Below are 21,531 nucleotides of genomic sequence, written 5' to 3' on the forward strand. Positions count from 1 at the left end.
GGCAGCAGGAAGTGTGTCACTTTCAACATGCTTTTGACAAAAGTGGGGGGGTTAGTTTTAACTACAGTAAAGAAAAAATAGTTTGTATATTGTTCTCATCAAGCTGGACAACTTTCTAATTTACATTCAATAGCTCTGGCCATCAGGAAGTCAGATATTTTGGTCTGAATGTGATTTTTTTTTGCTAAATCAGCCTCTGAATTTTTAGCCACTCCTCTTAAACTATTTATTTTATTCGTACCAAACTTTTTCAACATGATGAAACTACATTAAATATGCTAAATTGTGAATGGATAATAAATATCTTAAACGGTTTTGCTATGGCGAGGGATTAAATAATGTCCAAAAAGGAAACACTAAAAATCTTCTAAAAATGTAATTATATACCATTTATTTCTATATAAAAGAATACAAATATCACAACTAAACCCATTTTATTCTGTTTTTGCAATTCAAGAAGAATGAAAAAGTTAAAACAGGCTATTTAGTGCTATTTGGTTCAACAAAAAAGCAAACATATAGGGCTATACTGCCCTCTTGTGTCCAAAAGGACATCAAAATAGTATATAAAACTTTTAACCAGGTAGGCCAATATTGTATTTAAATATACATTTATTAGGTAGCCTATGTGTCTGAGGATATTTTCCCACCGGTTAATCGACGTGTGACACGAGTGGGTGCTTTTAAATCGCTAATATAATAGTGAAAGAAAAATAATGATAATGTTGCACACACAAATCACACACATGTGGGAAAGAATGAACAACACTAAACCGCCATTAGGTGTCGCCAGGCATCCATCTTAATAAGCGAGTCATTGATTCATTCGTTCAAACGATTCGTTCGAATGAGTCGATCATGATTAAGACAGATGTTTATGGATTGATCATTCAATCTTTGAGTCAACCGATTCGTTAAAAATGCTGAATCGTTCAGTTATGAGAAAACACGTGATAAGTGATGGTTCTGCCGTGATCTTTGTTTAACTATTTTCGCTGCTGAAACAGAACAAAAACAGTCAACATTGCATCTAAAATGTAAGTGACTTAATTGTAACTGTTTATTTGTATGAAATCTAGGGGTGGGAGAAAAAAATTATTCTTAGATGCATCGCGATGCGGACGTGGACGATTCTGAATCGATTCACAAATGTCAAAAAATCGATTCTCTAAAAAAATATTTTTCTAATAACGTAATATTGACGGAAGGCAAAAGGCGGAACTCTAAGCGGACGTGCGTGCAGTCTGTGGCGCGCACATAACAGAGAAGTTTCTTCTGCTCACCAAGGCTGCATATATTTGATTAAAAATACAAACAAAAACAGTAATATTGTAAAATATTATTCCAATTTAAAACAGCTGCTTTCTATTTTAATATATTTTAAACTTTTATTTATTCCTGTGATCAAAGCTGAGTTTTCAGCATCATTACTCCAGTCGTCACTGTCACATGATCCTTCAGAAATTATTCTAATATGATGATTGATACTCAAGAAACATTCATTATTATTTTAAATGTCGAAAACAGTTGTGTACAGTCTTTGATGAATAGAAAGTTCAAAAGAACAGCATTTATCTGAAATCTAAAGCTTTTGTAACGTTAAACACTACCGCTCAAAAGTTTTGGGTTAGTAATAATTAAAATTTTATTTTTGGGGTAAATAAATAAAATAAATCAGTACTTTTATTTATGAAGGATGAGTTAAACTGATCAACAGTTACAGTAAAGACATTTATAATGTTAAAAATATATATATTTGAAATATATGCTGTTCTTTTGAACTAACATTCATCAAAGCATTTTGAAAAAAAAAATCTGTACACAACTGTTTTCAACATTGAAAATAATAATGAATATTTATTGAGCATCAATCATCATATTAGTATGATTTCTGAAGGATCATGTGACACTGAAGACTGGAGTAATGATGCTGAAAACTCAACTTTGATCACAGAAATGAATTACTATGTAAAATATTTAAAAATTGAAAACAGCTGTTTTAAATTGGAATAATATTTCACAATATTACTGTTTTTGTTTGTATTTTTAATCAATAAATGCAGCCTTGGTGAGCAGAAGAGACTTCTCCTAAAAACATTAAAAATCTTACTGACCCCAAACTTTTGAACAATAATTTATATATATATATATATATATATACATATATATGTATGTGTGTGTGTGTATGTATGTGTATATATATATATATATATATATATATATATATATATATATATATATATATATATATAAATATAGCTGCGAGCAGCGATGGAGGGCCCAAGCCGGCGGTACCGCCACCCCGGTGCCTTTAGGTAACTAAAGGCACCGGGGTTGCGGTGCCACCGGCTTGGGCCCGTAATCGCTGCTCGCAGCTATATTTATTATTATTTTTTTCTACTTCTCGGGCACTTTTAGGGCCCTTAACATGCTCAAAAACTCTTGAAATTTTGCACACACGTCAGAACCCGCGGCCATCAGGGCCGGACTGAAGCTGGTACCCGGGCGTGGCAGGGGGGCTCGACAGCGCCCCCTGGAATGGTGTCTGAAAACTTGGTCCATAAATCAAACACGCTTGCATGTAATAATATGAAACTCAGTACACATATAGATCTCATCGGGCCGAACAACTTTCGTGCTCTAAGTTTTACACCAGCCCAACAGGAAGTCGGTTATTATACGTTGTTTGGAAAACGCATACAGTGGAATGTGAAATACTCCTCCTAGGGAATTGATCCGATCCCCACCAAACTCGGTCAGCATGAAGTCAAGACATTGAGGATGCTAAATTGCGGACGGATTTTTGATATCTCGAACGGTTTGGCCGTGGCGATGAAATGAATTTATAGCGAGAATAGATAAAAAGGAAGTGTGTTATAACTTCCGCAGTGTGTTCGTTGTAAGAGGCCGATCACATTGATGTGACTATTGTGAGTCAAAGTTATAGCGCCACCAACTGGCAGCAGGAAGTGTGTCACTTTCAAAATGCTTTGAAATCACCCTCTTATTTTTACCCGATTTGCTTCAAACTTTATGTGTATAATGTAGACACACGGCAGATGTAGACCTGTGAAAGGTTTATTGATATCTTAAATACTGTTGCCGTGGCAACGCATCAAACTTTAATATTCTTTTCAGATGCTTTTGAGACTCTTAACATACTTGAAATTGGATGAAACTCGATAGACACATCACATTTATTATCCAGTAGACATGTGCAAAGTTTCAGAAACGGGCGTGGTGAGGGGCTCAGTAGCGCCACCTTTAGTCAAAAATGGGGGCTTAGTTTTAAGTAGAGTCACAAAAATCGTTATGTATATTGTTCTCATCAAGCCGGACAACTTTCTAATTTATAGTCATAAGCTGTGACCAACAGGAAGTGAGATATTTTGGTTTGAATGTGATTTTTTGGAGAATTCTCTCCCTCTCTCTCTCTGCCTCTGCGTCTCTGTGTGTGTGAGGGGTGGGGGGATTTGTCTTTTGAGTGAGATTTGTTTAAAATTCCTGTTTTTCAAGGTTTCAGGGGCTTTTGGGGCCTTTAACGTGCTCGAAAACTCTTGAAACTTTGCACACAGGTCAGAACCCGCGGCCATCAGGGCCGGGCTGAAGCTGGTACCCGGGCGTGGCAGGGGGGCTCAACAGCGCCCCCTGGAACGGGATCCGAACACTTGTCCATAAATCAAACACACTTGCATGTAATGATATGAAACTCGGTACACATATAGATCTCATCGGGCCGAACAACTTTCGTGCTCTAAATTTTACGCCAGCCCAACAGGAAGTCGGCAATTATGGGTTGTTTGGAGAACGCTTGCTGTGGAATTTGAAACACTTCTCCTAGAGAATTAATTAAATCGCCACCAAACTCGGTGTGCATGAAGTCAAGACATTGAGGATGCTAAATTGCGGACGGATTTTTGATATCTCAAACGGTTTGGCTGTGGCGAGGACACGAATTTATGGCGAGAAAAGAGAAACACGAAGTGTTATAACTTCTGCACACATTAACTGATCTTGATGAAACTTCAGCAGTGTGTTCGTGGTAAGAGGCCGATCAGATGGATGTGACTATTGTGAGTCAAAGTTATAGCGCCACCAACTGGCAGCAGGAAGTGTGTCACTTTCAAAATGTTTTTGACAAAAGTGGGGGGGTTAGTTTTACCCACAATTACAAAAATCAGTATGTATATTGGTCTCATCGAGCCGGACAACTTTCTAATTTACAGGCATTAGCTGCAACCAACAGGAAGTCAGATATTTTGGTCTGAATATGGATTTTTTGTTAAATCAGCCTCTGAGTTTTTAGTTACTCCTCCTAAAAGGTTTATTTTATTCCCACCAAACTTTTTCAACATGATAAAAATATATTAATGATGCTAAATTGTAAACGGATATTGAATATCTCAAACGGTTTTGCTATGGCGAGGGATTAAATTAATGTCAAAAAGGAAGCAGGAAACATCTCATAACTTCTAAAAATGTAATTATACACCATTTATTTTTATTTAAAATTATACAAATATTAGAACTAAACCTATTTTATTCTGTTTTTGCAATTCAAGAAGTATGAAAAAGTTAAAAACAGGCTATTTAGTGTTATTTGGTTCAACAAAAAAGCAAACATAGGGCTATACTGCCCTCTTGTGTCCAAAAGGATATCAAAATAGTATTTAAAACGTTTTACTAGGTAGGCCTATTGTATTTAAATATAAATTTATTAGGTATATGACTGTGAGGATATTTTCCCATCGGTTAATCGACGTGTGACACGAGCGGGTGCTTTTAAATCGCTAATATAAAAGTGAAAGTAAAAAACGGACGTCCGCACGGACATTGATAATGGTGCACGTTGGAAAAAATGACACTTTTAAACATAACACTAAACCGCCATTAGGTGTCGCCAGGCGACCATCTTAATGAGCGAGTCATTGATTCATTCGTTCAAACGATTCGTTCCAATGACTGAGTCATTCATGATTGAGACAGAGGATTGACCATTGAATCTTTAAGTCAACTGATTCGTTTCAAAATGCTGAATCATTCAGTAATGAGAAAACAAGTTGCTGTGAGATGCGCAATGGTTCTGCTGTGATCTTTGTTTAACTATTTTTGCTGCTGAAACAGAACAAAAACAGTCAATATTGCATCTAAAATGTAAGTGACTTAATTGTAACTGTTTATTAACCTGTTGTATGAAATCAATGTCACAGTTTCAATCGTGATTGTATTCAGGAAATAGTTGGCTACTCGTCAAGTGAGGTTGCTTAACTCTATCATATGTTATAAAATATATAAAAACTCCATATTTGTAATTTTTATAGTCAGTATGTTGTTAACTGGTTTGCTTTTTTGTGTGCTGCGCTCATTTGTTTACAATTCTCCTGGAGAAGCAGCATGAGCCTCAGCAGTGCAACCTTGTTACCATTGATCAGTAATACATTCATTTTTAACTGCTGATTGCAACTTAAAATGAATGTTATGAAATTAGAATAATCTCTCGTTTTAGTGACTCCCAAGTTATTTTTTGTTATTGACGTTCTAATCAGGCTATACTCTGGTCGGGCAAGTAAAATTCTCTTTCAGGTAGGCCTATTGTATTTATATATAAATATATTAGGGATGTGACTGTGATAAAATTTTCCCACCGGTTAATCGACGTGTGACACCGCTGAGGGCTTTTAAATCGCTAACTATAGTATACTATATACTAGTAAAATACAGACGTCCGCACAGACATTGATAATGGTGCGGAGTAGAGCAAGCATTTTCAATGTATTCCTATGGATGTAGGAATTAACTAAAACATTTTATTTATGTTTTTGTGTCCACTGTTCAACCGCAACCGCGTCACACACACATTCCAGAATTGCAATCTTGACATCGCAGCCTGTTCATTATAGCCCTAATACAATATAATAATAAAAATAGTCAACCTAACATAAACGAATTACACTGCTCTGTTTAAATAGTCAGTAGTACAATTTGTACCATTCACAGAAAGCAGAGCTCCACTGTGATGTTTCCAAGCACATTTTTGCGCGTGTGAAGAGGATGATTTTTTCCATCGATATTGGAACACGAGTGAAGTACAAAGCCTATAATAAAGAATAGTTTTGCATCCAAATACATCGCAAATATTGAAACATTTTGATTCTAATGAGAGGGTTACGTGAGACCAACAATGCTTACTTTCGTTTTTATTTTTACATTAAATTTAAAGGATTTGTTGTGGAATATTTTGAGTGTATCATAAAATCAGAATAAGGTAAGACAAGTAATATTTTCTGTCTTATATATATATATACGTGTATATATATATATATATATATGTATGTGTGTGTGTGTGTATATATATATATATATATATATAAATATAGCTGCGAGCAGCGATGGAGGGCCAAAGCCGGCGGCACCGCCATCCCCGGTGCCTTTAGGTAACTAAAGGCTCCGGGGTTGCGGTGCCACCGGCTTGGGCCCGTAATCGCTGCTCGCAGCTATATTTAGGGCCCAAGCCCTGAAAGGGCGAAGGCCCTATTGTTTTCGGTAGGATTATTATTATTATTATTATTATTATTATTATTATTATTATTTTGTCAACCTTTCGGGCACTTTTGGGGCCCTTAACATGCTCGAAAACTCTTGAAACTTTGCACACAGGTCAGAACCCGCGGCCATCAGGGCCGGGCTGAGGCTGGTACCCGGGCGTGGCAGGGGGGCTCAACAGCGCCCCCTGGAACGGGATCCGAACACTTGTCCATAAATCAAACACGCTTGCATGTAATAATATGAAACTCGGTACACATATAGATCTCATCGGGCCGAACAACTTTCATGCTCTAAGTTTTACGCCAGCCCAACAGGAAGTCGGCTATTTAGGGTTGTTTGGAAACGCATGCTGTGGAATTTAATGTACTCCTCCTAGAGAATTCATCCAATCTCCTCCAAACTCGGTCAGCATGAAGTCAAGACATTGAGGATGCTAAATTGCGGACGGATTTTTGATATCTCGAACGGTTTGGCCGTGGCGAGGAAACGAATTTATGGCGAAAAAATGAAACAGGAAGTGTGTTATAACTTCTGCATACATTAACTGATCTTGATGAAACTTCAGCAGTGTGTTCGTTGTAAGAGGCCGATCGCACAGATGTGACTATTGTGAGTCAAAGTTATAGCGCCACCAACAGGCAGCAGGAAGTACATCACTATTAAAATGCTTTGAAATCACTGTCTTATTTTTACCAGATTTGCTTCAAACTTTATGTGTACAATGTAGACACACGGCAGATGTAAACCTGTGAAAGGATTATTGATATCTTAGATACTGTTGCCGTGGCAACGCATCAAACTTTAATATTCTTTTTTTATGCTTTTGAGACTCTTAACATACTTGAAATTGCATGAAACTCGACAGACACATCACATTTATTAGCCCGTAGACATGTGCAAAGTTTCAGAAACGGGCGTGGTGAGGGGCTCAGTAGCGCCACCTTTAGTCATAAGTGGGGGGGGGTAGTTTTATCAACAGCAACAAAACTTGGTATGTGTATTGTTCTCATCAAGACGGACAACTTTCTAATTTACATGATCTATCTCCGACCAACAGGAAGAGAGATATTTTGGTTTGAATGTGGATTTTCTGAAGAATTTTCTCTCCCTCTCTCTGTGTCTCTGTGTGTGTGAGGGGAGGGGGGATTTGACTATTGCTTTTATATTGTTAATCAAGGTTTCAGGGGCTTTTGGGGTCCTTAACATGCTCAAAAACTCTTGAAACTTTGCACACAAGTCAGAACCCCCTGCCATCAGGGACGGGCTGAAGCTGGTACCCGGGCGTGGCAGGGGGGCTCAACAGCGCCCCCTTGAAAGGGGTCCCAAAACTTGGTCCATAGATCAAACACGCTTGCATGAATTAATATGAAACTCGGTACACATATAGATCTCATCGGGCCGAACAACTTTCTCCCGGTCAAGTTTTACGCCAGCCCAACAGGAAGTCGGCTATTATGGGTTGTTTGGAAAACGCTTGCTGTGGAATGCGAAGTACTCCTCCTAGAGAATTCATCCAATCCCCACCAAACTCGGTGTGCATGAAGTCAAGACATTGAGGATTCTAAATTGCGGACGGATTTTTTATATCTCGAATGGTTTGGCCGTGGCGAGGAAATGAAATTATGGCGAGAAAAGAGAAACACGAAGTGGTATAACTTCTGCATACATTAACTGATCTTCATGAAACTTCACCAGTGTGTTCGTGGTAAGAGGCCGATCAGATGGATGTAACTATTGTGAGCCAAAGTTATAGCGCCACCAACTGGCAGCAGGAAGTGTGTCACTTTCAACATGCTTTTGACAAAAGTGGGGGGGTTAGTTTTACCAACAGTTCCAAAAATCAGTATATATATTGGTCTCATCGAGTCAGACAACTTTCTAATTTACAGTTATTAGCTCAGAGCAAAAGGAAGTCAGATATTTTGGTTTGAATGTGGATTTTTTGGATATTTCAGACTCAGTTTTTAGCTACTCTTCCTAACTGGTTTATTTTATTCACACCAAACTTTTTCAAAATGATGAAAATACATTAAAGATGCTAAATTGTGAACGGATATTAAACATCTCAAACGGTTTTGCTATAGTGAGGGACTAAAGTAATGTACAAAAAGGAAACTAAAAGCCTCATCTTCTAAAAATGTAATTAAAAAACATTTATTTCTATATAAAAGTATACAAATATCACAACTAAACCCATTTTATTCTTTTTTTTTTTTTTCAATTTAATAATTATTTATAAGTTTAAAAATAGTAATTGTACTATTTAGTCCCATAAAAGTCAAGTCATACATAGGGCTATACTGTCCTCTTGTGTTCAAAATCAGGTAGGCCTATTGTATCTACATAAAAATATACTAGGTTTGTGACGTTGAGAATATTTTACCACTGGTTAATCTATGTGTGACACCGCTGGGGGCTTTTGAATCGCCAACTTAAAAACGAAAGTAAAATATGCTCGTCCGCACTGACATTGATAGTGGTTGAGCGAGCTTTTCAAATGAATTCCTATGGAAGTAGGAATTAACTGAAAAACGTTCACTCTGTTCTGCTCGTTCCTCGCCGTGGACGCACACCGTTATGAATGCCCGTGCAGCCATGAGCATTTTAGTTTAATTTTAAAATGAGCGCCTTTCGGGGGGTGGATTGCTTGAAATTATTTTACAAAAGCACAATGTTGTGTTTTATTGCGACTGTACACAAATATAAGTTAACACTTTGCAGTTTGAATGTCGTTCAACACACACACACACGGTTTACTATCTTTGTGGGGACTCTCCATAGACTTAATGGTTTTATACTGTACAAACTGTATATTCTATCTCCTCACACTAACCCTACCCCTAAACCTACCTATCCCAGAAAACTTTCTGCATTTTTACATTTCCAAAAAAACTCATTCTGTATGATTTATAAGCTTGTTTACCCATGGGGACCTCTATTTAGGTCCCCACTGTGACATGAGTCCCCATGAGTCTGTGTGCATTCAGGTTGAAGTCCCCACCGGGATAGAAAAACATGAACACACATATACACACACACACACACACACACACACACACACAAACACACAAACACACATTACAGCATTGCAATCTTGACATCGCAGCCTGTTCATTATAGCCTTAATAAAATATAATAATAAAATAGTTAACCTAACATATAAAAATTACACTGCTCTAAATAGTCAGTAGTACAATTCGTACATTCACAGTAAGCACCGCACCACTGTGATGTTTCAAGCACATTTTTGCGCGTGTGAAGAGGATGATTTTTTCCGTCGATATTGGAACACGAGTGAAGAACAAAGCCTATAATAAAGAATAGTTTAGCATCCAAATACATCGCAAATGTTGAAACATTTTGATTCTAATGAGAGGGTTACGTGAGCCCAACACTGCTTACTTTCATTTTTATTTTTACATTAAATTTAAAGGATTTGTTGTGGAATATTTTGAGTGTATCATAAAATCAGAATAAGGTAAGTAAAGTAATATTTTCTGTCTTTTATATATACTGTATATATATATATATATATATATATATATATATAAATATAGCTGCGAGCAGCAATGAAGGGCCAAAGCCGGCGGCACCGCCACCCCGGTGCCTTTAAGTAACTAAAGGCACTGGGGTTGCGGTGCCACCGGCTTGGGCCCGTAATCGCTGCTCGCAGCTATATTTATTATTATTATTCTTATTTTTCTGTCAACCATTCGGGCACTTTTGGGGCCTTTAACATGCTCGAAAACTCTTGAAATTTTGCACACAGGTCAGAACCTGCGGCCATCAGGGCCGGGCTGAAGCTGGTACCCGTCGGGGCAAGGGGGCTCAACAGCGCCCCCTTGAACGGGGTCCGAAAACTTGGTCCATAAATCAGACACGCTTGCATGTAATAATATGAAACTCAATACACATATAGATCTCATCGGGCCAAACAACTTTCGTACTTTTACTTTTTACGCCAGCCCAACAGGAAGTCGGCTATTATGGGTTGTTTGGAAACGCATGCTGTGGAATTTAATGTACTCCTCCTAGGGAATTCATCCATTCGCCTCCAAACTCAGTCAGCATGAAGTCAAGACATTGAGGATGCTAAATTGCGGACGGATTTTTGATATCTCGAACGGTTTGGCCGTGGCGAGGACACGAATTTATGGCGAATAATGGAAACAGGAAGTGTGTTATAACTTCTGCATACATTAACTGATCTTGATTAAACTTCAGCAGTGTGTTCGTTGTAAGAGGCCGATCACATGGATGTGACTATTGTGAGTCAAAGTTATAGCGCCACCAACTGGCAGCAGGAAGTGTGTCCCTTTCAAAATGCTTTGAAATCACCCTCTTATTTTTACCCGATTTGCTTCAAACTTTATTTGTATAATGTAAACACACGGCAGATGTAGACCTGTGAAAGGATTTTTGATATCTTTAATACTGTTGCCATGGCAACGCTTCAAACTTTAATATTCTTTTTTGATGCTTTTGAGACTCTTAACATACTTGAAATTGGATGAAACTCGACAGACACATCACATTTATTAGCCCGTAGACTTGTGCAATGTTTCAGAAACGGGCGTGGTGAGGGGCTCAGTAGCGCCACCTTTAGTCATAAGTGGGGGGGTTAGTTTTATCAACAGCAACAAAACTTGGTATGTGTATTGTTCTCATCAAGACGGACAACTTTCTAATTTACATTAACGATCTCTGACCAACAGGAAGAGAGATATTTTGGTTTGAATGTGGATTTTCTGAAGAATTTTCTCTCCCTCTCTCTGTGTCTCTGTGTGTGTGAGGGGAGGGGGGGATTTGACTATTGCTTTTATATTGTTAATCAAGGTTTCAGGGGCTTTTGGGGTCCTTAACGTGCTCAAAAACTCTTGAAACTTTGCACACAAGTCAGAACCCCCTGCCATCAGGGACGGGCTGAAGCTGGTACCCGGGCGTGGCAGGGGGGCTCAACAGCGCCCCCTTGAACGGTGTCCCAAAACTTGGTCCATAGATCAAACACGCTTGCATGAATTAATATGAAACTCGGTACACATATAGATCTCATCGGGCCGAACAACTTTCCCCCGGTCAAGTTTTACGCCAGCCCAACAGGAAGTCGGCTATTATGGGTTGTTTGGAAAACGCTTGCTGTGGAATGCGAAGTACTCCTCCTAGAGAATTCATCCAATCCCCACCAAACTCGGTGTGCATGAAGTCAAGACATTGAGGATTCTAAATTGCGGACGGATTTTTGATATCTCGAACGGTTTGGCCGTGGCGAGGAAACAAATTTATGGCGAGAAAAGAGAAACACGAAGTGGAATAACTTATGCATACATTAACTGATCTTGATGAAACTTCAGCAGTGTGTTCGTGGTAAGAGGCCGATCAGATGGATGTAACTATTGTGAGTCAAAGTTATAGCGCCACCAACTGGCAGCAGGAAGTGTGTCACTTTCAACATGCTTTTGACAAAAGTGGGCGGGTTAGTTTTAACTACAGTAAAAAAAAAAAAAGTTTTATATTGTACTCATCAAGCCGGACAACTTTCTAATTAACATTCATTAGCTCCGGCCATCTGGAAGTCAGATATTTTGGTCTGAATGTGGATTTTTTGGATATTTCAGACTCTGAGTTTTTAGTTACTCCTGCTTATACATAGGGCTATACTGCCCTCTTGTGTTCAAAATCAGGTAGGCCTATTGTATCTATATAAAAATATACTAGGTAATATGTGACTTTGAGAATATTTTACCACCGGTTAATCGACGTGTGACACCACTGGGGGCTTTTGAATCGCCAACTTAAAAACAAAAGTAAAATATGTTCGTCCGCACTGACATTGATAGTGGTTGAGCAAGCATTTCAAAAGAATTCCTATGGAAGTAGGAATTAACTGAAAAACATTCCTCGCTCATTCCTCGCCGTGGACGCGCACCGTTATGAATGCCCGTGCAGCCGTGAGCATTTTAGTTTAATTTTAAAATTAGCGCCTTTCGGGGGGTGGATTGCTTGAAATTATTTTACAAAAGCACAATGTTGTGTTTTATTGCGACTGTACACAAATATAAGTTAACACTTTGCAGTTTGAATGTCGTCCTGTATAATGACGGAGTATGTTTTTATGTGTCCACTGTTCAAACGCGCCCACGCCACACACACACACACACACACGGTTTACTATCTTTGTGGGGACTCTCCATAGCTTTAATTTTTTTTATACTGCATAAACTGTATATGCTATCTCCTCACACTAACCCTACCCCTAAACCTACCTATCACAGAAAACTTTCTGCATTTTTACATTTCCAAAAAAACTCATTCTGTATGATTTATAAGCTTGTTTACCCATGGGGACCTCTATTTAGGTCCCCACTGTGACACGAGTCCCCATGAGTCTGTATGCATTCAGGTTGAAGTCCCCACCGGGATAGAAAAACATGAACACACACACACACACACATTCCAGCATTGTAATCTTGACATCGCAGCCTGTTCATTATGGCCTTCATAAAATATAATAATAAAATAGTCAACCTAACATATAACAATTACACTGCTCTAAATAGTCAGTAGTACAATTCATACATTCACAGTAAGCACCGCTCCACTGTGGTGTTTCCAAGCACATTTTTGCGTCGATATTGGAACACGAGTGAAGAACAAAGCCTATAATAAAGAATAGTTTAGCATCCAAATACATCGCAAATGTTGAAACATTTTGATTCTAATGAGAGGGTTACGTGAGCCCAACACTGCTTTCTTTCATTTTTATTTTTACATTAAATTTAAAGGATTTGTTGTGGAATATTTTGAGTGTATCATAAAATCAGAATAAGGTAAGTCAAGCAATATTTTTGGTCTTTTATATATATATATATATATATATATATATATATATAAATATAGCTGCGAGCAGCGATGAAGGGCCAAAGCCGGCAGTACTGCCACCCCGGTGCCTTTAGGTGACAACTTTCTAATTTACATTAACGATCTCTGACCAACAGGAAGAGAGATATTTTGGTTTGAATGTGGATTTTCTGAAGAATTTTCTCTCCCTCTCTCTGTGTCTCTGTGTGTGTGAGGGGAGGGGGGGATTTGACTATTGCTTTTATATTGTTAATCAAGGTTTCAGGGGCTTTTGGGGTCCTTAACGTGCTCAAAAACTCTTGAAACTTTGCACACAAGTCAGAACCCCCTGCCATCAGGGACGGGCTGAAGCTGGTACCCGGGCGTGGCAGGGGGGCTCAACAGCGCCCCCTTGAACAGTGTCCCAAAACTTGGTCCATAGATCAAACACGCTTGCATTAATTAATTGCGGTGCCACCGGCTTGGGCCCGTAATCGCTGCTCGCAGCTATATTTTTTATTTATTTTTTTCTACTTCTCGGGCACTTTTGGGGCCCTTAACATGCTCGAAAACTCTTGAAACTTTGCACACAGGTCAGAACCCGCGGCCATCAGGGCCGGGCTGAAGCTGGTAGCCGGGCGTGGCAGGGGGGCTCGACAGCGCCCCCTTGAACGGGGTCCGAAAACTTGGTCCATATATCAAACACGCTTGCATGAATTAATATGAAACTCGGTACACATATAGATCTCATCGGGCCGAACAACTTTCACACTCTAAGTTATTAGCTCCGCCCAACAGGAAGTCAGCTATTATAGGTTGTTTGGAGAACGCTTGCTGTGGAATTTGATGTACTCCTCCTAGAGAATTCATCCAATCGCCTCCAAACTCGGTCAGCATGAAGTCAAGACATTGAGGATGCTAAATTGCAGACGGATTTTTGATATCTCGAACGGTTTGGCCGTGGCAAGGAAACAAATTTATGGCAATAAAAAAGAAACAGGAAGTGTGTTATAACTTCTGCATACATTAACTGATCTTGATGAAACTTCAGCAGTGTGTTCGTTCTCAGAGGCCGATCACATTGACGTGACTATTGTGAGTCAAAGTTATAGCGCCACCAACTGGCAGCAGGAAGTGTGTCACTTTCAAAATGCTTTGAAATCACTCTCTTATTTTTACCCGATTTGCTTCAAACTTGATGTGTATAATGTAGACACACGGCAGATGTAGACCTGTGAAAGGATTATTGATATCTTAGATACTGTTGCCGTGGCAACGCATCAAACTTTAATATTCTTTTCAGATGCTTTTGAGACTGTTAACATGCTTGAAAATGCATGAAACTCGACAGACACATCACATTTATTATCCAGTAGACATGTGCAAAGTTTCAGAAATGGGCGTGGTGAGGAACTCAGTAGCGCCACCTTTAGTCAAAAATGGGGGCTTAGTTTTTCCTAGAATCACAAAAATCGGTATGTATATTGTTCTCATCGAGCCGGACAACTTTCTAATTTATAGTCATTAGCTCAGACCAACAGGAAGTCAGATATTTTGGTTTGAATGTGATTTTATGGAGAATTCTCTCTCTCTCTCTCTCTGTATCTGTGTCTCTGTGTGTGTGTGTGGGGTGTGGGGGATTTGTCTGTTAGAGAGATTTGCTTTTATAATTGTTTTTCAAGGTTTCAGGGGCTTTTGGGGCCCTTAACGTGCTCAAAAACTCTTGAAACTTTGCACACAGGTCAGAACCCACGGCCATCAGGGCCGGGCTGAAGCTGGTACCCGGGCGTGGCATTGGGGCTCAACAGCGCCCCTTTGAATGGGGTCCGAAAACTTGGTCCATAGATCAAACTAGCTTGCGTGAATTAATATGAAACTCGGTACACATATAGATCTCATCGGGCCGAACAACTTTCGCACTCTTAAGTTATACACCAGCCCAACAGGAAGTCAGCTATTATGGGTTGTTTGGAGAATGCTTGCTGTGGAATTTGAAACACTCCTCCTAGAGAATTAATTCAATCCCCATCAAACTCGGTGTGCATGAAGTCAAGACATTGAGGATGCTAAATTGCAGACGGATTTTTGATATCTCGCACGGTTTGGTCGTGGCGAGGAAACGAATTTATGGCGAGAAAAGAGAAACACGAAGTGTTATAACTTCTGCATACATTAACTGATCTTGATGAAACTTCAGCAGTGTGTTCATGGTAAGAGGCCGATCAGATGGATGTAACTATTGTGAGTCAAAGTTATAGCGCCACCAACTGGCAGCAGGAAGTGTGTCACTTTCAAAATGCTTTTGACAAAAGTGGGGGGGTTAGTTTTACCAACAGTTACAAAAATCAGTACGTATATTGGTCTCATCAAGCCGGACAACTTTCTAATTTACAGTCATTAGCTCCGACCAACAGGAAGTCAGATATTTTGGTTTGAATGTGGATTTGGTACTAAGAAGACATGCACCAATATTGAAAAGTCAGACAGTGACAGTGACAGTGAGAGTGATGAGGATAAATACTTGAGTGACAATGACTGACTGTTTTGTTGAACTCTTCAATAATGAAACAAAATGCAGATTTTTTTTTTCTTCATTTTTTTCAGATTTTTTTTTTTTTTTTTTTTTTTCATTTTTTCCTTTTTTTTTTTTTTTTTTTTTTTTGCCCAATTTTTTGGCAAACGATCCAATAAATATTTTTAAAATAGTCTGGGTCTCACTTGTCTGCCTTATTAGGAATACATTCATCAAAAAGTTTACCATTTTAAAGCCTTCATAGAAGTGAAAAGATTATATATTTTATTTTCTGTGATTTTTCTGCATATATTGTCTGCCATCTTGAATTTTGGCACTAAAAATGAAGAAAAAAAACAGGTAACAGGTAACCTGGAAACAGGTTGTTTTGTATTCAGTGGGGTCCTAGCAAGTAAAAAAACACCAGTTGCAAAAATCTATATGAACCGTTCCTAAAATAACACAATTCCCCACACTATAGGATCAAGTTATGTTTTTTTAACAAGCGGTTTAATCATAGCCAGCTTAAAAATTTTTGGTACGTATCCTAATGACAAATATGAATTAATGATATTAAGAAGAGGATCTATGACCTCTGGAAGCATCTCTTTTAATAGCTTAGTCGTTATAGGGTCTAACATACATGTTGTTGATGCAGATGATTTAACGAGTTTAGAAAATTCTTTCTCTCCTATAGCAATGAATGAATTACATTTTCAAATTTTTATCTCCCTGATATTATCAATCTTGTTAGTAAAGAAGTTCATAAAGTAATTACTGCTGTGCTGCTTGGAAACGTCTGGGGTTGAAGATTTATTTTTCGTTAATTTAGCCACTGTTTCAAATAAATACCAATGTTTTTTTGTGTGTGTTCTTGCTAAATACCAATTTAGCAAGAACACACACTGTGTACCTTTTTGTAATAATGGTGTACCAATACAAACTGTATAGGCTTTTTTTAATTACAGGGTACATATCTATGCATTTATACAGTAATCTTTTTAAACAAAAGTGCACTGAAAACTAATACAATTGCAACTTTTGCTTAAATATTGGGGAACGGTACATGTACATGTTTCATGTAGTGATGCTTGTTACCCTCTTGTTCTATGTAGTTACAGGGTAAACACAATAAAAATACATACACACAATCTTATATCACTGACTCTGAAACCTTTATTTGAAAAACAACTTAATTCAAAACAGATTTACGACACTTATTTTTCGTTTAAAACTGCTTTTTTTTGTCTTTACAGTCTTGAAAGAAAGTAGCATGTTTTGTCCCCCCTTTTTTCTCTTGCTTGGCTTCTTCCTTTTGTACCTCTTCTTTTTCTTTCTTTCCACTAATGAATCTGAAGAAATCATGTCTGTTGCTATTCTGTATTAAAAGAAAATGCAGTACACCCAGAAATACGTCCTCACCATTTACTCATCTTTTACCCTCTAATATGTACAGTATACGACTTTCCTTCTTCAGATTAACACAAATAAAGGTTTTTAGAAAAATAAAAAAATATATATCTGGGAATACATATAATGCAAGCTCATCTGTTCCTAAAAGTTGGAGTATCAAACGGCACATACTGCAATAACTGTAGTAATCCATATGACCCCAATGGATGGATCAATGTCTTCTGAAGTGAAACGACAGGTGTTTGTAAGAAAAATTGCAATATTTTAAACTTTTTAAACTGTAGACTATCGCTTCAATAAACTGTAATAAGTTGTTTTTTAAATAAAGGTTTCTGAGTCAGTGATATTAGATTGTGTATGTATTTTATTGTACTTACCCTGTAAATACATGGAACAAGAGTATATTCCCCAGTATTTTAAAAAAATTGCAATAGCTTTACTTGCCTTGAAACATGTAAGCCCAAACCTAAACATCTGCACTTTTGCTGATCAAAAAAAAAAAAAAAAAAAAAAAAAACCTGTATAAATACATAGATATGTACCCTGTAATTTTCAAAAAGCCTATACAGTTTGTATTGATGCACAATTTTACAAAAAGGTACACAGTGTATGCTCTTGTTAAATTGCTCCCAAATGTAAGATTGTTGGATCATAATAGCAGAATAAGTACCCCTTAGTTCTATAATACTTACAATATAATTTTTTTTTTTAAATGTTTTGTTACCCCTTTATTCCCCAAACTTTGCATATTGTTCCCTTATACTTACATGCAAGTACTTCATAGGTACACTATAATTACAGAAAGTTACGCTGTAAATTCGCCTTAATTACGCAGTACTTCCCGGGCTGTAATCTAAAGCGCTACCAAAAACTCTAGTTTTGTTTTCTTCCAGTTGCGCTCCAATTTTCTGGCTGCTCTCATAAGGGCCCGAGTGTGCTTGTTTTTACCACGGCGTTGGACTATTTTCTTTTATCTTTTTTAAGCGCAAAGGAGCAACTGTGTCTAAGGTGCTGGAAAAGAGAGAGTTAAACGTTTCTGTCACAATATCGAGTTCTTCTAAGCTATCTGGGATGCTGAGGAGATGAAAGTGATCAGGAATATTATTAATAAAGCAATCTTTAGTGGCAGAAGTGATAGGTCTAACATATTTGTAACATGGAGTCGACTTTGCAGCCTTGACTAAATGAAGTTTACACAAGACTTGATAATGATCTAAGATGTCATCGCTCTGCTATAGAATTTCAACGGCATCAACATTGATTCCATGTGATAATATTAGATCTAGTGTATGATTATGACAATGAGTAGGTCCTGACACATGTTGTCTAACTCCAATAGAATAAATTCAGAATGTCTTTAAATGCCAATCCTAATGCATCTTTTTCGTTATCTACATGTATATTAAAATCACCAACAATTAGGACTTTATCTGCAGCTATAGTACTAACTCTGATAGAAAATCAGCAAATTCTTTGATAAAGTCTGTATGGTGCCCTGGTGCCCTGCAGACAGTAGCCAGCACAAATCTCAAACGTGATTTATCATTTACACTAGATAGTGTTACATTAACACTTCAAAAGAATTATATTTAAAACAAGACTTCTGAGTAATTCTGAAGATATTACTATAAATTACAGCAACACCTCCACCTTTGCCTTTCAGATGAGGCTCATGTTTATAACAGTAATCTTGCAGGGTGGATTTAAAGTAACGTAATCGTCTGGTTTTAGCCAGGTTTCTGTCAAACTTGTCAGAGTTCTGTCACTTCTGTTTGGGTTACATCTTGGGTTGGTGACAGAGCTCTGGCATTCCTGGTTTGTCATGTGTTTGTGTATAGTCTGGTTTGTTGTGAGCACATGGCTTGTCATGTATTTCCTTGTGCCATGTGCTCTCCTGTCAATTGTCTAGCCCCTCCCATCTTGTTTCCTGATTATTGATTAATTTGCCACACCTGCTTTCCTCGTTACCCTCTTTTGTTTGCTTCCCTATTTAGTCTCCCTGTGTTTGCAGTTCCCTTGTGTTTCCTGTCGATGCCTGTCCTGTTTTCCCCCACGGGGAGTTTTTGTTTGTATTGTTGTTTTATTTCTTTTGTTAATAAATTTGTTTTCTGCACTTGAGTCCTAGCTCCTTTCACCAACCCAGTCCGTGACACAAACACAGCACATCTAGGTTATAATCTGTAATCATATCATTAACAATAAGTGCTTTTGAAGTAAGGGATTGAATATTCAGCAACCTGAGCTTTATCATTTGTTCATCTGTATTATATCTGTTTTTTATTTGTCGAACATCAATTAAATTTGTATCCTTAAATGGGTTGTGGAGTTTTTTGTATGTCCTAATTCGGGGAACAGACACAGTCTCTATATGATGATATCTACAGTAGGTGAAACATAGTCTTTATGTGATGTGATTTATCTGACCTCAGTGACGTGAGACAGCTAGCAGACGGTCGGTTTAGCCAGTCTGTCTGCTTCCTGAGCTGGGCCCCAATTCATGTTTGAGCTCTAAGACTATGTGCCATACATTTTTTAATAAAAATGTCATCTTGAATTTGTTTTTGTATTATTGTTTATTTATGGTGGCGCAGTTCCTGTCTTAAAGGGGTATTAAAAGACTTGTCAAAAATCACTTGGCATTGGATTTTTTTGGTGATCTGGTCACAAGTTGCCAACCAAGATTTAATGTTTTTTTTCTCACCTGGTATTAAACACCAACTTCGTAGCACAAGTCATTTTTTGATTACCGTGAACATTTAACAAACTGAATTGATAGTTTAAATAATACACAAGTAAAAAAAATGGAACAAATATTTGAAAATACATTTAAATGTCACTGTCTTAAAGTGCAAAGATTAAGCAAGCTCTGGAAAGATAGCAAAGCGGAGTGTCAAAAGCCTTTGTCAAAACCTTTATTTTTTTTATTTCACTACAAACATAGACTCTGAATGTGGGGGCTTATAATCTTTCTGGATTTGGGGGTTTTAAACAGTAGGTGACAGAAAAGTTAATAAAGTGAGTGATAAATGGCTTGTGGTGGGCAAGCATTGCATCACAACTATGTATCATTTTATTATACTGATTAAAATGTTGCAATGGTAATCGTGCTCCCACAAAAGGAACCATAGGTTCAGACATTTGATGCATGCATTTAACAGAGAGGAGTCAGAATCCCCACTAAAAGCACCAAAACAGCAGCACTGCAAACTCCCAAGATAGTTGACATCCGTTGAGTAGAATATTGGATTTTGCTGTGGTGTCAAAATTGGCATTGATCATTTCTCTGCTATTGATTTTAATGTTGTAATCAGCCTAGCTGCACTGATTCTCTGTACAGTTTTAAACATTATCTTTGTGTATGTTTTCACTGTTAGAGATTTAGGACCTGTTCTTAGCATGATCTGGTTCAATACTGCTTGTATGCCTATAATCTCATTTACAGAATTAGCTCATTAAATTGGCTTACCTCTATGTCTTAGGTTCTGAGCTGGAGACTGACACCGGATAACTACCCTCAGAGCGACCAGCTTCCACCTCCCTCTTACCTCTATGGCTCTCAGCACCTGCTTCGGCTATTTGGTTAATATCAGCTTCTTTTTTATGTAAAAAAGTGTTAAATTATTTATTTAATTAATTAATTAATTAATGCCTTTTTGTTTTAGTGAAACTTCCGGAAATCCTGAGGAAGATGCACATACCAGAAAAGAACCTGAGGGCACTAGTGAAACACTTTGAGCTTTTCCTCAGGTGCAAATTAAAAAAAAAAAAAAAAATTAAATTGCATGCATATGATTAACTTGAATGCACATAAATACTTTATCTAAGGGAATTGTGTGAGAGGTAGTTGTAAATCATTGTTTTGTAGTTTCAAGGTGTTCTTGCTAATCACTTGATAGAGAACACACAGGCGAGATGGATAAAACAAATATTGATTATATTTCTAATACAAGTTATATTTCAACATGTGTCCTATCTACTAAAATTTATAAGAACGCATCTAAGACATAGCCATAGAAATATGATTCTCAATGAAGCCCATGTCCACAAAGTTAGGACTAGGGGTACATTCCAACTATCAAATTTACAGGGAAATTAAAAATGTTGCTCCATCCGTACAGTTTGAGACATCGCTAAATAAGTTAGTGAGATTGCACATTCCTTGATTGCACATTCTAGCGGCTAGCATTGATCACAAACCCATATGAGAATTTGTGATATTTCAG

The 21,531-nt window shown here is 37.8% G+C and overlaps 1 protein-coding gene across 2 annotated transcripts in view; it reads left to right on the forward strand.

The window, feature by feature from the left end:
* LOC307154085 (MSL complex subunit 3-like) overlaps positions 1 to 21,531 on the forward strand; it is a 266,037-nt gene that overhangs the window by 214,971 nt on the left and 29,535 nt on the right. Inside the window, exons 3-4 of one of the 2 annotated variants that reach the window (XM_079898864.1) lie at positions 20,788 to 20,887; positions 20,971 to 21,055. In XM_079898864.1, coding sequence (XP_079754990.1) covers positions 20,788 to 20,887; positions 20,971 to 21,055 — 185 coding nt within the window. The remainder of the gene's footprint in view (positions 1 to 20,787; positions 20,888 to 20,970; positions 21,056 to 21,531) is intronic. The other variant, XM_079898865.1, reaches the window with a different exon arrangement.

The sequence above is a fragment of the Squalius cephalus genome (genome assembly GCF_949319135.1).
Source record: "Squalius cephalus genome assembly, contig: scaffold_45, whole genome shotgun sequence".
Taxonomy (NCBI): domain Eukaryota; kingdom Metazoa; phylum Chordata; class Actinopteri; order Cypriniformes; family Leuciscidae; genus Squalius; species Squalius cephalus.